The sequence below is a fragment of the Mus pahari genome, chromosome 4 (genome assembly GCF_900095145.1).
Source record: "Mus pahari chromosome 4, PAHARI_EIJ_v1.1, whole genome shotgun sequence".
NCBI classification, from domain to species: Eukaryota; Metazoa; Chordata; class Mammalia; order Rodentia; family Muridae; genus Mus; species Mus pahari.
In genome coordinates this window covers 132,768,518-132,787,571 of record NC_034593.1, presented here as the reverse complement: position 1 = coordinate 132,787,571, position 19,054 = coordinate 132,768,518, and the positions used below count along the sequence as shown (strand labels likewise).

The 19,054-nt window shown below is 39.3% G+C and overlaps 1 protein-coding gene across 1 annotated transcript in view; it reads right to left on the bottom strand.

Annotated features, from left to right (window-relative positions):
• Col24a1 (collagen type XXIV alpha 1 chain) overlaps positions 1-19,054 on the bottom strand; it is a 256,021-nt gene that overhangs the window by 152,393 nt on the left and 84,574 nt on the right. Inside the window, exons 20-22 of the mRNA XM_021196980.2 lie at positions 9,783-9,836; positions 1,319-1,372; positions 107-151 (exon numbers count right to left, since the gene is read on the bottom strand). Coding sequence (XP_021052639.1) covers positions 107-151; positions 1,319-1,372; positions 9,783-9,836 — 153 coding nt within the window. The remainder of the gene's footprint in view (positions 1-106; positions 152-1,318; positions 1,373-9,782; positions 9,837-19,054) is intronic.

The window sequence follows — 19,054 nt, the reverse complement described above, 5'->3', positions numbered from 1 at the left end:
CAAGCACACCTTGTCCTCAGGATCTTCTTGCCTTCTCCCCAAGTACTGAAGTTATTAGCAGGTACCCCCTTACTGGGATTTAGGGAATCACTCTTGTGATACTTACCCTAGATCCCAGTTCTCCAAAAGGTCCAACTGGTCCTTCTTCTCCCTTAGAAATAAATCAGAACAAATCATTGCCTAAAATAGTGTTTAAAAACAGAAATCTTTATGCGTTGCATTTATTCTTAAATCTGAAGTTTATTAGGGGATAAAATAAAAGTTCTGCTATAATTCAAATGAAACTCTGTTTTTGGCAGATGAAAGCCAACACACACATTTACGGTATATTCAACAATCACTTATTTGGAACCTGCTCCAGTCCCATTTGGTACTTCATTCATTCATTCATTCATTCATTCTCTTCCCCTCCCTCTTCCTCCTCCTGCTTCTTCTTTTAAGTCTGAGTCTCTTCTGTAGCTCAGGCTTGTCTCAGACTTGTGATCCTCCTGCCTCAGCTTTGCAAGTGATGGGATCATAGGTGGTGCTGCTATACCTGGCTGAAGGCTCAAGTTTGTAAATTTTAGTTTTGTCTGTGACTTTAGACACCAAAAGCACATCTGATCCAATCTGAATGTAGCTTTCAGAGCACACTAGATCTTAATCAAAATGATGCTTACTGCCAAACACTGTATTCTTCACTAAATTTTAGTCAAACTAGCTATAATGTCACAAAATGTAAAATTCCAGTATATTTTTGTAAGAGTCAAGACTGAATGGTGGAAAAAGAACAGAGAGAAACATAATCAAAGAAAACCAGTTCTAGAAATTATTTTCCAAGAAGAAATAAAAAGCAAGTGTGCTCCATTTACAAAAGTGTTGATGATATATATTGATTTTTCTCACCTTTAAGTGAATAGTTGATATTATTAGTTTGTGTTACCACTCTTGACTGCATGTATAGATGTCCTTATATATTTGATAAACAGACATTTTGTTCAATTGACAAGTCCATTAAATATAATTTATTAAGTCACAAATATAAAATAGTCATAAGTAATAAACATGAATTCTAGTACAGATAAATTTCGTTCTGGTTTCAGAACAAAAATTCTTCAACATTTCATTGGCGACTACTGAAATAAATCACCAAAGAGCTCCGTAAAATGAATCCAAATTCCACCCATAAGTGCCAATATAAATAACTTGAAATCCTTTATAGAAAAAATCGTTCACGCTAAGGAAATTCTTTTCATTAAGCAAAATCTGAAGTGTCACAAAAATAAAAAAGTAAATTCCAACTGAAAAATTGCTGACTGGACATGAATTTCCTCCATACCTGAGTTCCTTTGAGACCTGGAGGCCCAGGGGGCCCTCTGTTTCCAAGATGTCCCTATAAAAGCAATGTAAATATAGAAGATAGAAATTATACACTGATATATTTTTTATCAGCCAGTGTTACCACAGAGGTGGGAATACTATTGGGTACTATTTCTCATTAAGAGATATCAAAGTGAGATGAGATTGAAACTGAGCAAAGCCACAAAATATCTAGAAGATATTGAAGCTTGTTAGGGGATACAATAAAAGTATCAAATATTTTTTTTTTGTTATTTTTTAATTTTCAGAAGTCTTTTTGGAAAATTCTTTGTGTTTAAAGCAATTGGCATAACTATTGTCATTCTGTCAGTAAATATACACATTACACAAAGTATCCCAGAATTCTTTTGAGAGATCAGTAGAGTGTAGCATTTGTTGTTCATATAAATGGTCCTTCAACTCCATCACACAGGTTGCTAAAATGAGAAGGGCAATTTGCAGAAGAAACAAACCTTATCACCAGGACTTTTAAAGACTATTAAATTCTTCTGTTAACAATAAAACATTTTTTAAAAAATGATAGCTTGCTGGATGAAAACTTGTTCAGAATAACTGTGCAAATGGTCTTCTGCTCATCTAGCGCTATCCGGCATCCATTCAGCATGACATTTTATTAGTGGTTTTGTCGGAAGTGCGCAATGTGGCACAACCTTCCTAAGTTTATTTCACATGATTGTTACAATGTTTCTGTCACAACTAAAAGGGTTTTTTTGTTTTTTGTTTTGTTTTGCTTTGTTTTTAAATCCGTTTTAACTGTAGCAAATAACTCCATGGCACTGAAGGATAAATGTGCCCTGGTGACTTGCATTTTTAGTTTGGGAATTAATCAGGGACAAGCCATACAACATCTTTCTATAGCTCTTCCTCTTCAAGTAAGAAATGGAAAAATGGCTGTTTAGCTTCAGTGTGCATCCTTGCAAGTGTGTGACATGAATATTATCACTCAGGAAACTACAGCACTCAGGCTAGAAAAACAACTTTTAGTGGACTTTCCCTGTTTTTGAAAGGAAAAGATGCATTAGGGAATGGAAATGAAAATATTCCATTTTATGTTAGGCTAATACATCAATGCGTTTATGACAAAAATTACTTTAATTTCCCTCAAGGAAACATTTGTTTCCACTCTTGACCTTGTGGTTTCTGGTTAAATGTCTCCAACCCTAAATATAATGGTAGATATGAAACAGAGACTGAATTTCATCAACTTGTTCAATATCCCTAGGGATAGTGATTGGTTTAGCAGTGAGCAAAGGGCAGACTTCCCTCTTCCAATTTCCAACTTGAGTGAAACTATGGAGTAAGCAGAAGTGCCAATAAGATGCTCAGATAAAGTAAGTGACATCATGTATCGCTTGGAACATTAATATTGCTTAAATGCCCAGGGTACAGAAGGAGATCAGCACAGTCAATATTTCACTGTAAAACTCCAGAGTTGTCTTTTGTAGAAGCATGAAAAAAGCCTAAAACTCATACAGACCCACAAAGGATCCCAAAAGTATAAAGTCTTGGAAAGAAACATGAAGCTGGAGTTGTCATGCTTGCTGGCCTTAAAACATATCACACAAAGATGCTGAAATCACCAAAGTGCAAACTGACACAAGAACATGCAACATTTAAGCCAATAGAATAAGAAATCAAAAAATAAACCCATCAAAGTCCCCTTGATAAGGACTCTATACAAAAAAAGAGCATTCTCTTCAACAGTGTTGGGAAAACTGGTCATTTCAGGGTGAAACTAAGCTCCCTTTTAATCCCTTACTTCAACAGGCTAAAATTGATCAGGCTTGAATATGAGATCTCAAACCATAGTTCATATAGAAGAAAATATGGGAAAATGTCAAAATGCTGCTGGTGTCAATGCCATCAAAGCACAAGCAATGGAAGTGTAAATAAGGAACCAAGATGAGCTCACATTGAGAGCTTGCGTACCAAGGACGTGAGCAACACGGTAGAAGGGCAGCCTGCAGAGTGGGAGAAAATGTCTGCAAGCCACATATCCGATATTGCATTGAAATCAAATTGTATCAGGGACTCATACGGCTCAACTCAAAGCTCCACACAGCCCACTAACATTTGGGCAAATGATTCGGGGTATATATTCAAAAGAATTGCAAACAGTCTATCAAAGATCTAATGACATTATTTACAATAGCCAAGAGTCTGGCTATCATCTGTTGATGGGCGAGTAGAGAAAATGTGTTATATACAAATGATGTAATTTTTAGCTTTAAAACTGTTGTCACAGGCTTCAAGACGGATAAACCTTGAAGTCATTATGCTAATGCAATTAGCCAGTCACAAAACAGCAAATTCTACAGGACTCAACTTATATAAGGTATATAAAGTACACAGAATCATGTAAGTTCAAATTGGCCTTGCCTGGAACTGAAATAACCAAGGGATGATTTTTTTAGTGGGCACTTTAAACAAGCAAGATGAAAGCGTTCTGGAGATCTGCCCTACAACAACAAACACACATATGTTAAGTATTACAATACTTACTATACATTGATGAAGCTGTTAGAAAGACAGTCTATGTTGTGGGTTTTACACAAATGAACATGCTCGCATACGTGTGTGCATGTGCATGTGCATGCATGCATGAGCGCGCGCGCATGCGCGCGCGCACACCCACACACACCCACACCACTTTTCTACAAGTTGGTCGGGATTGTGGTTTATTTGGTTTGATTTTATATTTTTACATTTAATATCTGTCGCAATTTGCTTCTTAACCTCTCGGAGTAGGACAGATCTCTCTGTTTTCTGTGCTGTGATTTTACTGTAACTATTTTATAGGATCTCCACTTGACTAAATCTAACCCATTCAACTCAAATCCCAACTTATCTGTGAATCTCCAAGAAATACAGCCACAGCGACTAGTCCCTCTAAAACTCCTGGCTGTTCACTTATCCCCTGCTGTGTTTAACCTTTCCAACGAGGAAGACACGTTTCTTGAAGATTATAAATTGCTAGTACAGGGAAGACTTGGTCTTAATCTCGTTTTTTAGTTACTGCTTGATATATTACAAGCAATATACAAACTCAAAAAATATTTCTCAGCTGACTAAACGCTGCCTAGGGAACAGAACTGTTAATACAATAAATATTCATATAAAATCTTGACTTAGTGGATGGAGAGTCGTCTAGAAGAGTGATCTAGAGTCATGCATCTTTTTCTTGCTAAGTTGGCTTCCCCCTATACTGATAAACATATGACATGTTGGAGTTAGTCAAGGCAAGAACTATTTCCATGTTCTTACAACAAAATCTCACAGAAACTAGGCTTCCTTTGTAAGCTTATTGGGACTGTAACAGGAGACAGAGTAACAGCTGGTTTCAACATCCCCAATTCTACAGCCAAAGCAGCAACACAAGCCACCTGAGCGACAAATAACAGCAGAGGATAGTTATTGCGTGCTCGTACTTTCTCCAGCGACCAGCAGAGGATGTGGTTTTGCTGATGTTATGGTATTCTTGAAAGCAGATTGCCAAATTGAGTGTCTCTCAGGAAGGCTTACTGAAGAATGTTTGTATCTGTATACAAATGCACACCCAGCGAGAACTCCACAGTCAGTAGAACCACAAACAACACAAGTTTGCAATCCCGGTTTGAGGTTTTTCAGTCAACTGGCAGAAAATGAACAAACGATGAAAGGCCTTTGCTCAGCTTTTGCCTGGAAAGAATCCCTCATTTTTATTGAACACAGGGCAACCATTTCTTTTCAAATACAGTGTGCATGGTTTTCTTGTCAAAATATGTATTTATGTTTTCATTTCATGTGCATAGGTGCTTGCCTACATGTATATATTCAGATCATGTGTGTATCTGGTACCCACCAAAGGCACAAGAGGGTGTCATGTCCCCTAGAACTTAGACTTACAGATGTTTGTGAACCGTCATGTGGGTGCTGGGAACAAAACCTGGATCCTCTGCAAGAAAAGCAAGTGCTAGCCCCGCTGAGCCATCTCCCCAGCCCTTACATGGTATTCTAGGTGATTATGTCAATATAGCTGTAGTAATTTACATTATTTCTGCTTCTTAAACAAGACATGTCATAAAAATAAGGTTTAAGGATGTGTCGAGGATACAGTATACATTGCTGAAGAATCGTATCATACATATGGCCTAAGTATGACTGGCTTTATTTTTCCTGCCTAGAAACAATTTCAAGACGAATGAGAAAGACCAAGTGTCTAGACAAAGTCAGATCTCTCATTCTTAAAACGCGAGGTCATAATCTTCTCACTGTTACATTCTCTAATTCTTTTGATAAGATAATGTCTCCTAAAAGTTGTTTTAAACTCCAGGCATGTACATAAAATGAATTAGTTGACATTATTGGTATTAATGTATCTCTAAGTCATTCATGTACAAACCAGAAGATAGACCATAGGAATCTGTTTTGTCCTTTCACTGTGTGAGCTTGAATGTGTGACTGACCTCGAGTCTTCTGGCTTGGTAGCAGGTGTTTTGCCTGTTAGCCAACCAGAAGGCCTGTCGATCCATTTTTAACATTACTTTAAAAATTAATTACTATTACCTTTATGAGTGTGTAATCCTGCTTACCTGTATGTGGACCATTTGCACACAGCTTCCAAAGGAGGCCAGAAGGGGGCATCAAATTCTCTGAAACTGTTACCAGTGGGTAGAAGCCACCCACAGTGTGCTGAGGATCAAACCTGGGTTATCTACAAGAGCAGCGAGTGCTCTTACCTGGTGAGCCATCTCTCCAGCCTCCACCTTAAACATTTCAGTTGTTTACGATCAAGTTCAAGTTCCTAAGCAGGCCAAGGCTAGAGTACACCAGAGACATTGTGACACCATTTCTTATATGATATGTCTTTCTTGCTTCCCATTTCTACATTATATCTTAGTTTTCTGATGACTGTTATTTTATATGTCAAAGTAAGTATCATGTCATACTCGTCCTGATCGGCAAATTCTCCCAAGTTCCCTATATTTTTCCCATTAAATTTTAATGCAGTGTGTAAAATCAAAGTTTCTGTTTAACCTTTTCTCTCTCTGCCATCACATTCCTCATCAATGTATCAAGTTGCTTTTTTTTTATATATATATATATCTTCAAAGTAACTTTTACCCAGCTAGTCAATACATCATCCAGCTGGTGAATCTCAAGTTCCTGTTCTGAAATTCCTAGCATTTTATTCTGGTCACTGTATATATTTAAAATAAATTTATCTCTTTTCTCAAAGACCTTGTGGCCTAGCAGAGAGGTAGACATGCATAAAAACAGATATAATATATGGAGACGATTGTTTAATAGGGGTTTTTCAGGGACATGGGGGGGAAATAAATTAGATGCTAAGGAAACTTGGACAGTGTTGTGTGTGATGCCCAGACACCGGCTGGCTGATGAGAAAGTGCAGCAAAGAAGGTTACATCCTGATAAAAGAACTGCATCCAGGGAGCTGGGAGGTTTGAACAGGCACAGGGTGGTTTGTTAATCTATGAAGTCTGGCTACAATGGAGCCTTGAAAAGGTAATGGTGAGTGTGTGCTGAGGAGTCAGGAGATGGTTAGAGCACAGAGGACCATGTGTTAAAAATAAAGACATGCACGTCTTCAGAGAGATGCAATGCAGAGCCCATAAAGACCCAAGAGTGGCAGCTTGAGATGTATACTTTCCACAGAGTTTTCTTTCCCCCCTTTGGCATCATCACCCATCACCGGCATGATCACCATGGGGTTGAAGGAAAGCCAGACTGGAGGCAGGGAGAGTAATTGGAGGTCTCATACACTAATCCCGGATAAAAAAAAACGAAGAGGGCCTAAGCTACAACGTTGGCAGGGAAAACGGTTTCAAAAACAGAAAGGGGGAAATTTTGAGTCAAGAGCAACCGTAAGAGGTTATAATTGATGGCACAAGGCGGCTCAGGACTCCGGAGAGGGTTTGATGCAAAGCACATGTGGGCCGTGTACTACGGAGGCAAACTTCACAGCCATGGAAAGGAAGTGAAAGCAGACCCGCCTGGAGGGGCGGCGGTGGGTGGCAGGTGAGCTTGCCAGGTAAAACACCGGATGCACGGTTACATTTGAATTTCAGATCAGCCGTGAGTGACATTTAGTTTCAATACTTTCCGAATACCTACGGCTCCATTCCCTCACAAGTTCCCCTTTCCCGAGTGTCACAGAGCCCACTTGTCTGCCTCGCGGCTGCTTCTCAATCATCCTGTGGGTCCAAATGTTACCTGACAACCGTGCACCCGTCACTGTGTGTAATCATCATTATTGTCATGAGAAGGGTTTCCATGCTTGCTTACACTGTACATTTCTTTGGGGCATGTGGACGTGGCAAGTGGTTGGGACAGCTGGAAAGTAAGTCCAGGTGTTTTTCTGTGGCTGTTGAGATCTGAATTCTAATCCTCTTGCTGTACATCAGGTACCTTACCTCTTGTGCCAATTCCCCAGCCCCCAGCCTGTAAAGTTCTTGAAAACATAGATTAGGCCATTCTATCTAGGATCTAGTACAGTGGCTTCCACTTGAGAGTCACCCAATAAATATTTGTTAAATGAATAAATGTTCTACATCAAATCTTTATTATTTCTCCAGGCCTATCTCCACTAGTACATCCTGTGCTCCCGCCCAGGGTGGTGAGTCTGCTGTTTGAAATGGGAGCCTCAGGCACTCACACTAATCCTCAGATAGAGCTGGAGGCCCACACCCACAGCTGAGCTGCAGTCTGAGGAGCCCTGGCCCTTGTCTTCCCAACCTCTGGGCTTGGGCAAGGAAGCACATTCAATGCCTGCACAGCACCTCCCTTACTATTTCTTACAATTGCATTTATTGTTATTATTATTAATTATTATTGACTGTGTGTCTGTGTATTGGTGTGTGCACAGGAGTGCAGGTATCATAGGAAGTCAGAGGCTTCCTAGACCTCTGCAGCTAGAGTTACAGGTTGTGTGAGTTAGTTGATATGGGTTTTGGGGATCAAACTTGGGTCCTCTGTAAGAGCAGTATATGCTCTAAACTAACTACTGAGCCATCTCTCCAGCTCATCACCTAGACGTAGCAGTTCCTCTGCCTTCAGCCTCTTCCTGGTTTAAACTGTCCTTTACAAGACACAAACCGGATGGCATATTTGCTACTTAAATAACCCTGATTACTCCCTGATCAAATAGAAACTACAATTTGATCATACAGTCTGCGTGTTCCCAACTCTGTGATCCCCAAGCCGAGCGTGAAGAACCCAGGCTTGGCAGTCACTTCAGTGTGAAAACTCTGGCTGTGCTACTCTATAGTTACGTGACTGCGGACGTATCTGCTTTTTACGTTTTTGTTTTGTTTTGTTTTTCAAGACAGGATTTCTCTGTGTAGCCCTGACTGTCCTGGAACTCACTTTGTAGACCAGGCTGGTCTCGAACTCAGAAAGCCGCCTGCTTCTGCCTCCTGAGTGCTGAGATTAAAGGCGTGTGCCACCACGCCCGGCCTTTTTACATTTTCAAAATGTTTATTTATTGCATTCACAGATGCTGTGGTCACCATCTGGATGGTGAAAGAAAACTTGGGGGAGTGAGCTCTTTATTCATTTCCACCACACAGGGTTAGGGCTGGAACTCTGGCTGTGGCTTTGTGGCAAGTACGGTTCCACATGTATACATTTTCATATACATATTCATACAAATACATAGTATATACATATACATACATACATATATACATTACATGTTTAACAGCACAGTGCACTGACAGGCGTGGCTGTTATCAGTGTCTACCTTCCCTGTCCTGACATCTCCTTCTCTCTTCCTACTTGGCACTAACACCTTTAGTTTGAATTCACTGACTCCCTCACTCTCAAACTCCAGTCATCATCATGGTTTTATTTCTAATGCCTGTTTACTTGTGACGCCCAGCCTGCATGGCCACCTGGGGCATGTCTGTGTTGATCCTGAAACTGTTGATGCTGACTTCTTTATGCATATACAGAGCAGCAGCAAAGGCATGAAGGTGTGAAGGTTTCGTTGTTAACATCAGTTCCCTTGTGGTACATCAAGACTCTGGGACAGCACGTGCATTTTTTTTTTTTTTTTTTTTACTGTAGCAATGGGCACTTTATCAGTGCTAAAATGTTCTAGTAGTCAGAAATCATTCTCCCACTTATTCTCCACTATGACTTTAAAGAGTTGCCCTCATTAATTTTTCTCTCCTTTAAAAAAATCCTTTGGAATGATGTCTATGATTTTCAAATATTATCCCTCTAATTCCTACAAGAAATTCAGAAAATCATTTAAAACTGACTGGATTCTGAACACAAGAAGTCTATTAATTACTGGTAATTCTGGTATTCTTAAGATCTTTTTTAGCACATATTAAGAATTTAAATGAGAAAATTCTAGATATCTACATAGAGTATTTTTTTTATTTATTTTTATTTATTTTTTTATTTATTTATTTTACCTTTGGTCCTTCAGGTCCATTTTGTCCAGGAATCCCAATGTCTCCCGGAAAACCCTGGTAGATATAAAAAGGTAGAGAGTTTATTTCACAGAAAATCACTTTAAATCCATAAGCATATAAAACTTCTTGTTGTCTGTATCCTCTGACCAGTTAAGACAATCTACTTTCTTCAAAATTTGATGCAAATGATTGTTAAACAATTGTTCTATACTAGGATTAAAAAAAAAAACAGTATCCTAAAAAGAGAATTTACTTTATGAATGATTCTGTGAACCTCATTGTGTGAAGAAAAGAAATGTATATGCTGGTAATTTGCATACTTAGATTTAAAATATGGATTATGTGGAGAGAAATATATTGAGGATGTTTGTGTCAAAAGACAAATAAGGCAGTGTACCTAAAGGATTTCTTCCTACCAGACTGGTTGCCCAAGGTCATGAGGTAGTTAACACAGATTCATTGATTGCTTTACTGGTGCAAAGGAATCAGGTTCACCTGATAATTATATTCATGCACATGTAAAACTGTATTCATCTAATATTTTCAAGCCTTCTCTCTTGAATACTTTATATTTCCTGGGACGAAAAGTCACAGTGGCCTTGTGGCGATATCCTTGTCTTCTGGTTCTTGCAGAAACACTGGCTAGCCGACCTCCATCTCCTACCCAGCATTCTCCTCTCCCCCAACGTTCACCACTTGAATGGATATTACCTGGAGCTCCAAGCCAAAGGGTTTTATTCTTCACCTTTAAATGCTTCTTTTCCTTCTCTTAAAACTCTGACACCACAAAGCAACCTAAGACGGTGTTTTGTCTCGTTTTATTTTTCTGTCAGACTGTAAAGTCCTTGGGTTTATGTACTTCATGTGTTTTCCACTCCCAGCAAGGACAATGACATCTGGTTTGCAGTAATTACTTTACAAAGTTTTGTTGTTGTTGTTGTTATTGTTGAGTGGCTGACTTATTTCTTTCAAAAAAAGAGGACAGCATGTCCTGTGGCTAACTTGTGATCCTTGGTCCTCATTTACAACCAGTCAGAACACTGGCTCAGAGCACCCTCATGGATACATTCATAAATTGTCCATTTTCCAGATGACCCCAGAGCACTTTATCATAACAGCAATCAAGAAAGCTATCACAGATATTGAAGCTAGAGTAATTTAAAAATAACTCTTAAGGAGCTTGGGCAGGAGTTCACAAACCAAAAATGGAGGGAAAGGATTTTTTCAATGGGGAGAAGAACTGAATTGAGCTTAACCACAGTAAATATTCTTCAATTTATAAGTTCAAACAAATCAACTTTAAAATTGGCCATATATCTACAGGATAAGTGGAAGCTCACTCATTATGTTGAAAAGTGATAAGAAAAATCAACAATTAAGCATTTATTTGTCTGCGTTTATATTCTTCACAGCCTTCATCCAAATAGTAGATAAGGGCATTCCAGCCCTCCCCAAAGCCCACAGCAACACCTCACATGCATTCCCACAGATGAAGGATGACGAAGACATGTGCTTGTAGATGGAAGAACACAGGACAGCCTGCTGACTTGCCAAAACAAACCTCAGTATGGTCAGGGCTCTGGCGTGTGACTAGCAATTTTCAAGAAAAACAGAAATCAAGGAACATATAACACTACACCATGAGACTATAATCAACATAGACTGTGTAAGCCAAAGGCTGTGTGCTTCCTCAGCTAAATTACAAGGGGGTGGAGAATGGAGAATGAGCATATACACGGAAAGAAACCCCAAACTGAAAAATCAAAGCAAGACACAAGAAGGGTTTGGATGGTAACAAGCAGCTCTGCCATGACTTTACAGTACTTACAGGGGAATGTGTCTGAAATCTGTGTGTGATATGCATTTGTTTTACAGTCTCTTGTGATTGTGACTTATTTTCACAATTAAACGGTAACAAAAATTAGGTAATTCTAGTTAAACATGGCATGTCTGATATATGTGAACACTTGGATCTTTTATGACTCAAAATATTAACAGGATACACGAATATAGATGCAAAATGCCACAGACGAAGAGAAGAGAATGGGGCAAAAGACATCAATGAGTCAAACCTCATATTAGAGTTAAGGAAGTAGATTGTTTCAAAATTAAAGGTTTACTGAAGATCTATGAAGTTCATCTGCACAGCTATTAAAAGAAAAAAATTCTATGTCCTTCTCACATGGGTTAGCTTAGAAACTTGGCCAATAAATATTTTCTATATTTTAAATATTCATAGCTGGATTACTCCCAAGTAGAGATCTTTTCATTTAAATAATACATTCTAAAATAGAAAAACCAGTTAATGGGGTCAGCTGAGTTTTAATGGTAACACCCAGAAAGGAATTTTCAACTTAATGTTTAAATTTACTACCCAATCTGTAAAGCCAATGGTGGCACATGGATATGTAAGCCAAGCACTGAAATGTCAGAGTTTACATGCTAAAGAATTACAGTATATTCTCAGGGCCAAGACTTCTTCGTTTTAAAAATCATTTTGTCAGGCAAATCTATAATAAGTGGAGTAAAAACAAAAATTCGATAAAAAGACGTCCAGATTCAATGCTTTATATTTAAAATAACAGCATCAAGTCAGAATGTTTTCTCCCACAAAGAGCTTCGCTATTTCAGTTAAGTCATCACGTCAAACTTAGTGAGAACATGATACCCTAGTGAGGAGGAGGAGGAAGAAGAGGAGGAGGAGGGAAGGGGAGGAGGGAAGGAGGCAGAGGAGGAGAATGAGGAGAGGAATGAGGAGGAGGGGAGGGGAGGAGGAAGAGGAAGAGAAGGAGGAGGAAGAGGAGGAGGGGAAGGAGGAAGAGGAAGAGGGGAAGGAAGAAGGGAAAAGCCTAACTTCTGGTTCTTTCTTAACAGAAAGTCTGATCACAAACTGTTACTAAGAAGCAGAAAAATGAGGTAGCTTTAAAAATACTAAGTGCAAATGTGTCTTCTATTTTCAGAGCCTGCACATCTGTTTGGTGTACAGAGAGTGATTCAGTGTTCTCTCCAGTAAAAACAAAGTTTTATTATTCTCTAATCACTGAAGGCTGGAGACTAATTCACATGCATTTTTATAACAAAACCTGGGAACCAAGGCACTAGCAGATTGCATTTGGTTCCTAGGAAATCATAAAAGTGAAATATTGCCTTCTTACTTAGTGGTAGCCAAAAGCTCAAAAACTAGTTTCCTAAGAAGGTAAATATATGGTATTTCACGGTACACATTGATATTTTGAGTAGCTTTCCAATGAGACTAATACATTTCAGTTTTTAATTGAGATCTGTATTTCTTCCAACTAAAATTGCAAATGGATAAACAACAAACAAAAAGTAAATATAATGGCTGAATTAATGAAAATCAGTCACAAGATGGAATGAACTGCATGAACCACAAGTGTCTTATGCTACGTGAAAAAAGCCAGACTATGAGTCATTTATATAAATACTTGGAAAAATTGTGGATTAATGTAGAATAATGAAAAATGTTTCAAAGACTTCCTATTGGGGAAAAGGGCAAGAAGAATAGAAGAAAAGGATAAAAAATTTAAAAATTATAAAGATGCAATTCCTGGCTTTGATAGCTATGTCTGTTGTTTTGACTTGATAATGATATCATAAAATATCCATAAGAAAACATACTCAATTAAATATTTTGATTTTTACCACATATCAATTATATAATTTAATAAGTATTTTTTGTTGTTCTTTGACAAATTGGTATTGGGTACTGTGATGGATGATATTGATAATTAACTTCATAGTGTCTGGAATCACCCAGGAGGCACGTCTCCAAGCACACCTGTGGGGGATATTCATGTTAGCCTATGGGCATAATTGTGAAGGATTGTCTTGATTAGGTTAACTGAGGTAGAGAGAACTACTTATACTGTTGGTGACACCATTCCCTAGGCTTGCACTGTGGGCAACACCATTCCCTAGGTTTGCACACTGTGGGTGGCACCATTCCATTGACTTGTATACTATGAGTGACACCATTCCATAGGTTTGCATAAAGAGGAGGAAGCTAGCTAAACACAAGGATTTTCTGCCTCTGAAGATGCAATGTGGCCATCATCTTCTGCTGCTAGGGCTTTTCTGCCATGATGGACTGTATCCTTGAACTGGGAGCCCAAATAATCCTTTCTCCCTTAAGTTGCTTTTCTCAGAGTATTTTTTATCATAGCAACAGGAAAAGTAACCAATGTAGGCATTTAGATAACTATTTTCTGTGGTAGGCAGCTGCGTGTGATGATGTGAACATCTTTAGAAAAGTCAGAATTCACTCGCTGAATTAGTCCTTGGGTAAATCAACAGACTTTAGTTTTTGATTATCTTTTAGGTAAGGACCATATTTGATTATAATACTAGCTTGAAAACAAAGTCTGTGTTTTGGATCATTTGGGATATTTTGATATTTTTTCATGGTAGCTTTAAATATTATAAATTGTTCTAGATATTTATGGTACTTAAGGTCACTGAAAATGTTTGATTCTTGCAGGTGGTGGTACTTGTTCTTGTACTTCAAATACACAGGCCACAGTATGATTTGGACTGTACTCATTCTCTGAGTAGCTTTGAAATCCAAATCTAGTAGAGATGAATTCAGTCTTTTATCTTAAAAAAAAAAAAAAGGCTACAAAATACAATTGATAAAAGCAACATCTAGATTATGAATGGAAGTTAGGGAAAGCCTAGTCTGTTATTACATTAATTAAATAAAATGCTCAATAGCCTGAACTGATGGCCAAATTAAAACTGAGCCCTCTTTTGTGTGTTGGTGTAAACACATGGCTATGCACATGTCTGTGGGCAGCAGACACCTTTGCAAGTCCTTACTCAGGTGCCATCTGCCTTGTTTTCTTTTGAGACAGAATTTCCTGCTGGCCTGGAGCTTGTAAAGTAAGCTAAGCTGGCTGGCTAGTGAGCCCCAGCGACCCTCCATGAGTTTGGTGAGCTAACTCGGGCCCTGGTGCTTTCAGGCAAGCACCTTATCAACTGAGCTATAATATAATATACAGCCCCATTAGTTCCATTCTAGATAATTACATTGCTACAGAGTTTCAAAAGTTATCCTTTGTCTAAAAATAAATCTGAAAAGAAAAACTTAGCATAGTTTTGATGGAAACAATTGCAATTTTGCATATTCAGACAAGAGAGAGCACACCCTGCAGGGGAGTGGGTTCTATAAGGGAAGATTTGAGACCCAGGTTCCAGCCATAGGTTTTTGTTCCTTTTGCCTTTTAGGAAAGCCGCAGCATGCCAGCAATATGGTAAGCCCAAGATGGTAAGCAATAATATCAAAAGGAAGAATACATTTGACTTCTTCTGAATGAGAATAAGCCTCCCAAAAGAGTTAATGCCAACAAAAATATTTGAAAGCGCGAAAGTACTAAAGTTGTTTTCCCAGTAAACTATCGGAACCAAACTCAACCAGGGAGCAGGGAGCTACTGCGGACGAAGGGGCTTCACTAACTTCAGGGAAAACTACAGGCAGAAAACGCAAGCTTCTGCCAGGAGAAACGCGGTGTGAAGACCCCATTGAGAGAGCTGGTTCCCGTTCATCCCCTCCTCGCCACTTTAGGCTGAACATGCCTCCAACCCAGATTGTTCTCGTTATGATATTTTTGAAAAGTTTTGCAACTGACCACTCCTCTCCATAGATTCTCCCCTTTGAGCAATCGCATGTATTTGAGCAGAAAATACACTGCAGCTGAGTTCCATATGTTCAGCATCAGGGATGCCTGGCAGAGAGTCCTCAAACAAGAGACAGGGCAAGTTCTCATGATGTAATACATCCCCAGCTCCACACAGCATCCGCACATCCGTGATATCACCCTTAAAGGCGCCCACAGGGTCAGATGCAGAGTCCACCATGCAAAACTAGACCAAACTTACAATGTGAAAACAAACCATTCTGCTATTTGATATTCAGACTTCAACAATCAATAGTGGCAGAAAGCAGTTAGAGTATAGTACAGTACGATGTTGTCAGGGGGAGGGGACGACAACAATGACTACAGAGTAAACAAGGAAACTGACAGATTTGGGTTGATTACATCATCACTCACTTAGTTTTGATATTTGCATGATTTGTTCATATGTCAAAAATTAAACTGTGCAATTTTTGAGGTGCTGTGGTACACGGCTATAATCTCAGCAATTGGGAGGTAGAGGCAGGAAGATGTGGAGTTTGAGGTTGTTCTTATCTACATGGTGAATTCATGGCCAGCCTAGGATATAGGAGATCCTGCACCAAGGAAAAAAGTTGAACTGTATAATATAAACGTATTCCATTTGTTAGACATCAATTATATCTCACTAAAACCGGCGAGGAGACAGCTAGGATTGGATGGTTTAGATAAACATGCTCTGTTGGTACCTAGTATGTGATTAGAAGATCTCTCGAGAAAAAAAAAATAAATAAAGACTTATTTCCTGAACTTCTTCCCATGTAAAACTCAGTGAAGTTTGGATTTTGAATGATTTCACAGGTAATACCAGCACAATCATCATTTTATTCACGTGTTTAGAAAAATATGTTTTTTTTAGACACTAAATACCTACCGTCTATGTGACCCATTTGGGATTTCTCTGGCTGCTTTAATTAATGAACGTCAGTTGACCCGCTTAACACCATTGAATGTACCAGGCACTGTTCTCAGCACTGACTGTTCTCCAGAGGAAACGTCCTGGATTTGTGGATGCAGGTCTGTAAACTTTAACTCAAAGAGAACCTCCTTTTGTGCCTGTGTGTTTTAGTGGCAGAAGGGGCAAGTGTGACCAAGAAGCACACTCACAATGCTGGAAGGAGCTTGCAGGTGCCCGTTGCCCACTTTTCTTCTGGGTGTGGAGTTATGAACCCAGGGCCCGCAGCTTTGCATTCTCTTACTTTCTTTCTCAAACAAGTGTATTTCTTTGTTGAATTATACATTCAGGCCTCATAGAGAAGACTCTACCGGCTCCAGGTTCTGCAGTCATGCAATAGATTGCCAGCCCAGTGCCATATGGTTTATGATGCCTTTCAGCATCTGCCTTGGGGAAATTGGGTGATGTGTTCTTTATATCTTGCAGAAGTTTGTCAATATGGGATTTATCAGAATGAGTTACAGACTGTAATCCAACAGTGGCTGTCTACCAATGGAAGGTCTGTTGGTCATTCAGTCTGTGATGTTGGATGTCTCAGTTGGTCTTTAGGATGTGCTGGAATCTTGAAGAAGTAGGATCTAATGCCAGTGAATGAACAGACAGACACACTAGCAAGGGCAAAAGCAAGCAGGCAAAGAGAGAGCCAGCTTCCTCCTTCCGTGTGCTTTATATAGGCTACAGAAGGTGTGGTCCAGATTAAAGGTGGACCTTTCCACCTGAAAAGATATGGATTAAAGTGGGTCTTCTCACTTCAAATGATTTAACTAATTAAAATCCCTCATAGGTGTGCCCAGCCACTTGGGTTTTAGTTAGTTCCAGACATGGTCAAATTGGCTACTGGGAATAGCCAATGCCAACCAAGAATAGCCATCTCAGTGGCTATTCAGTATCAGGCATGCTAAATTACAATCAAGAGGATGCTTTTCCATCCCAGTAAGACGTGCTCTCGTGGAGGAAGATAGATGTATTTTAACTAACTCCATTCCTCCAGCATTTAGTTTACCACAGTGAGATAGTTCATCCTTACTTTTTGCATCTCTGTACATTATGCAAAGGAGGTGCTGAAATCCACCATTCTGGCATAACTTTGTAGAGACTTGGGCAAACTCTTTGTCTGCTGCACAGCACAAGAGACTTAGTGCTCAAGGCAATGAGGTTGTCACTTTCTGGACCACACTATCTCTTATGATTCCTGTACAATAAGTTTAGTTTCCTAAGATCCGTAGTCTTCTCATGTAAGGCAGCCCACCTCAGGTGCCAGTGTCTGCCTCTCGCCTTGTGGCCCTGTGTGAACAGTGCCTTGGTGAATCAGTGCAGACCTGGTAACCATGGAAAAGGTTGTCGATGAAGTGACCCACCCTTGATCTCTGTCTTAAGACTCTCGGGTCTTCTCCCAGCATCACCGAATCATCTGGCTAATTTGTCAACTTCCAAATATCATAAAATTTAGCACATTATCTGTTTTGGTAATGAGGATGTATAAACCACAGAGACATAGCCTTTTGGACTAGGAAGAATGAGATGGCACGGGATGAAGCAGGTTCAAACTCAGTTCTCTACATTGCTATCAACATTCCTCCAGGGAGAAGGCTGTCCTCACCAACATGCTGAGCTGCCTCAGAACTCCTCCACTGTACCAGCTTCTAAGATGTGTTTCCCCTGCATCAGGCATAAAAGAATTGGGATCTGTGACTACTCAGGGCAGAAGTCCATTTGGAAGGCTCACTTGAAAACCGAGGGTGTAAGTCTCCTATTTTTCACAAGTAAGTATCACACTATCAGACAAGACTACATAGCCACTAAATACATTGCCTCCAGTAGCCTAGAACCTATGGTCATCTCCAATTTGGTGCCTACTGATTTTGCTTCCATGTTTCTCAAAGTGATCTTGAGACAAGGATTCAATATATAGCCCCATAATCTTTATTTCCAAACTTTCCAAGTATTGGGATTATAGGGTGCTTCCACATACAGCTATAGTGTTCTCCCTCCCCCTGTGTCCCTCTGTCTCTGTTACTCTGTCTCTTTCTGTCTGTCTGTCTGTCTCTTTCTCTCTCTCTCTGTCTCTGTCTCTCTCCTTCTCTCCTTTCTTTCCTTCTTTTAAACCCCGTGCCAGAAATCAAGCCCAGGACATGGACATGATACATGCCAGGCAAGTCCTCTGCCAGTCTTAGTTGCCATTATACCAACCACAACAAATGCCTACTTCAGCTGATCAGTTTTACCAACGGTGTGTAAGTCTAGTCTGTATTATTACCCAGATATCTAGGCTTTGCGCATATGATTTACCCAGCATGGAATGGTCTTCCTCTCTCCTGGCATTACTCATAAACAACCCAACTCAAAGCCTGTTTCCTCTGCCTTTGATGATGCTAACAATCAGCTATAACAACCACTCACTTATTTCTCACTTGAAGCTCTCACTATTGTGTGTATCTTACTTTTTCCAATCATAATATACATATTTTAAAACTGTAAATGATGTGTTAAGATATTTACTGCAATGTTATTTGGTATGTGCTAAGGGAATATAGAAATTCAATAGTTTTATTAGTTGATTAATCACACATACTCCTTTAATACCTCTTTAAATATGCAGTGTGTGTGTGTGTGTGTGTGTGTGTGTG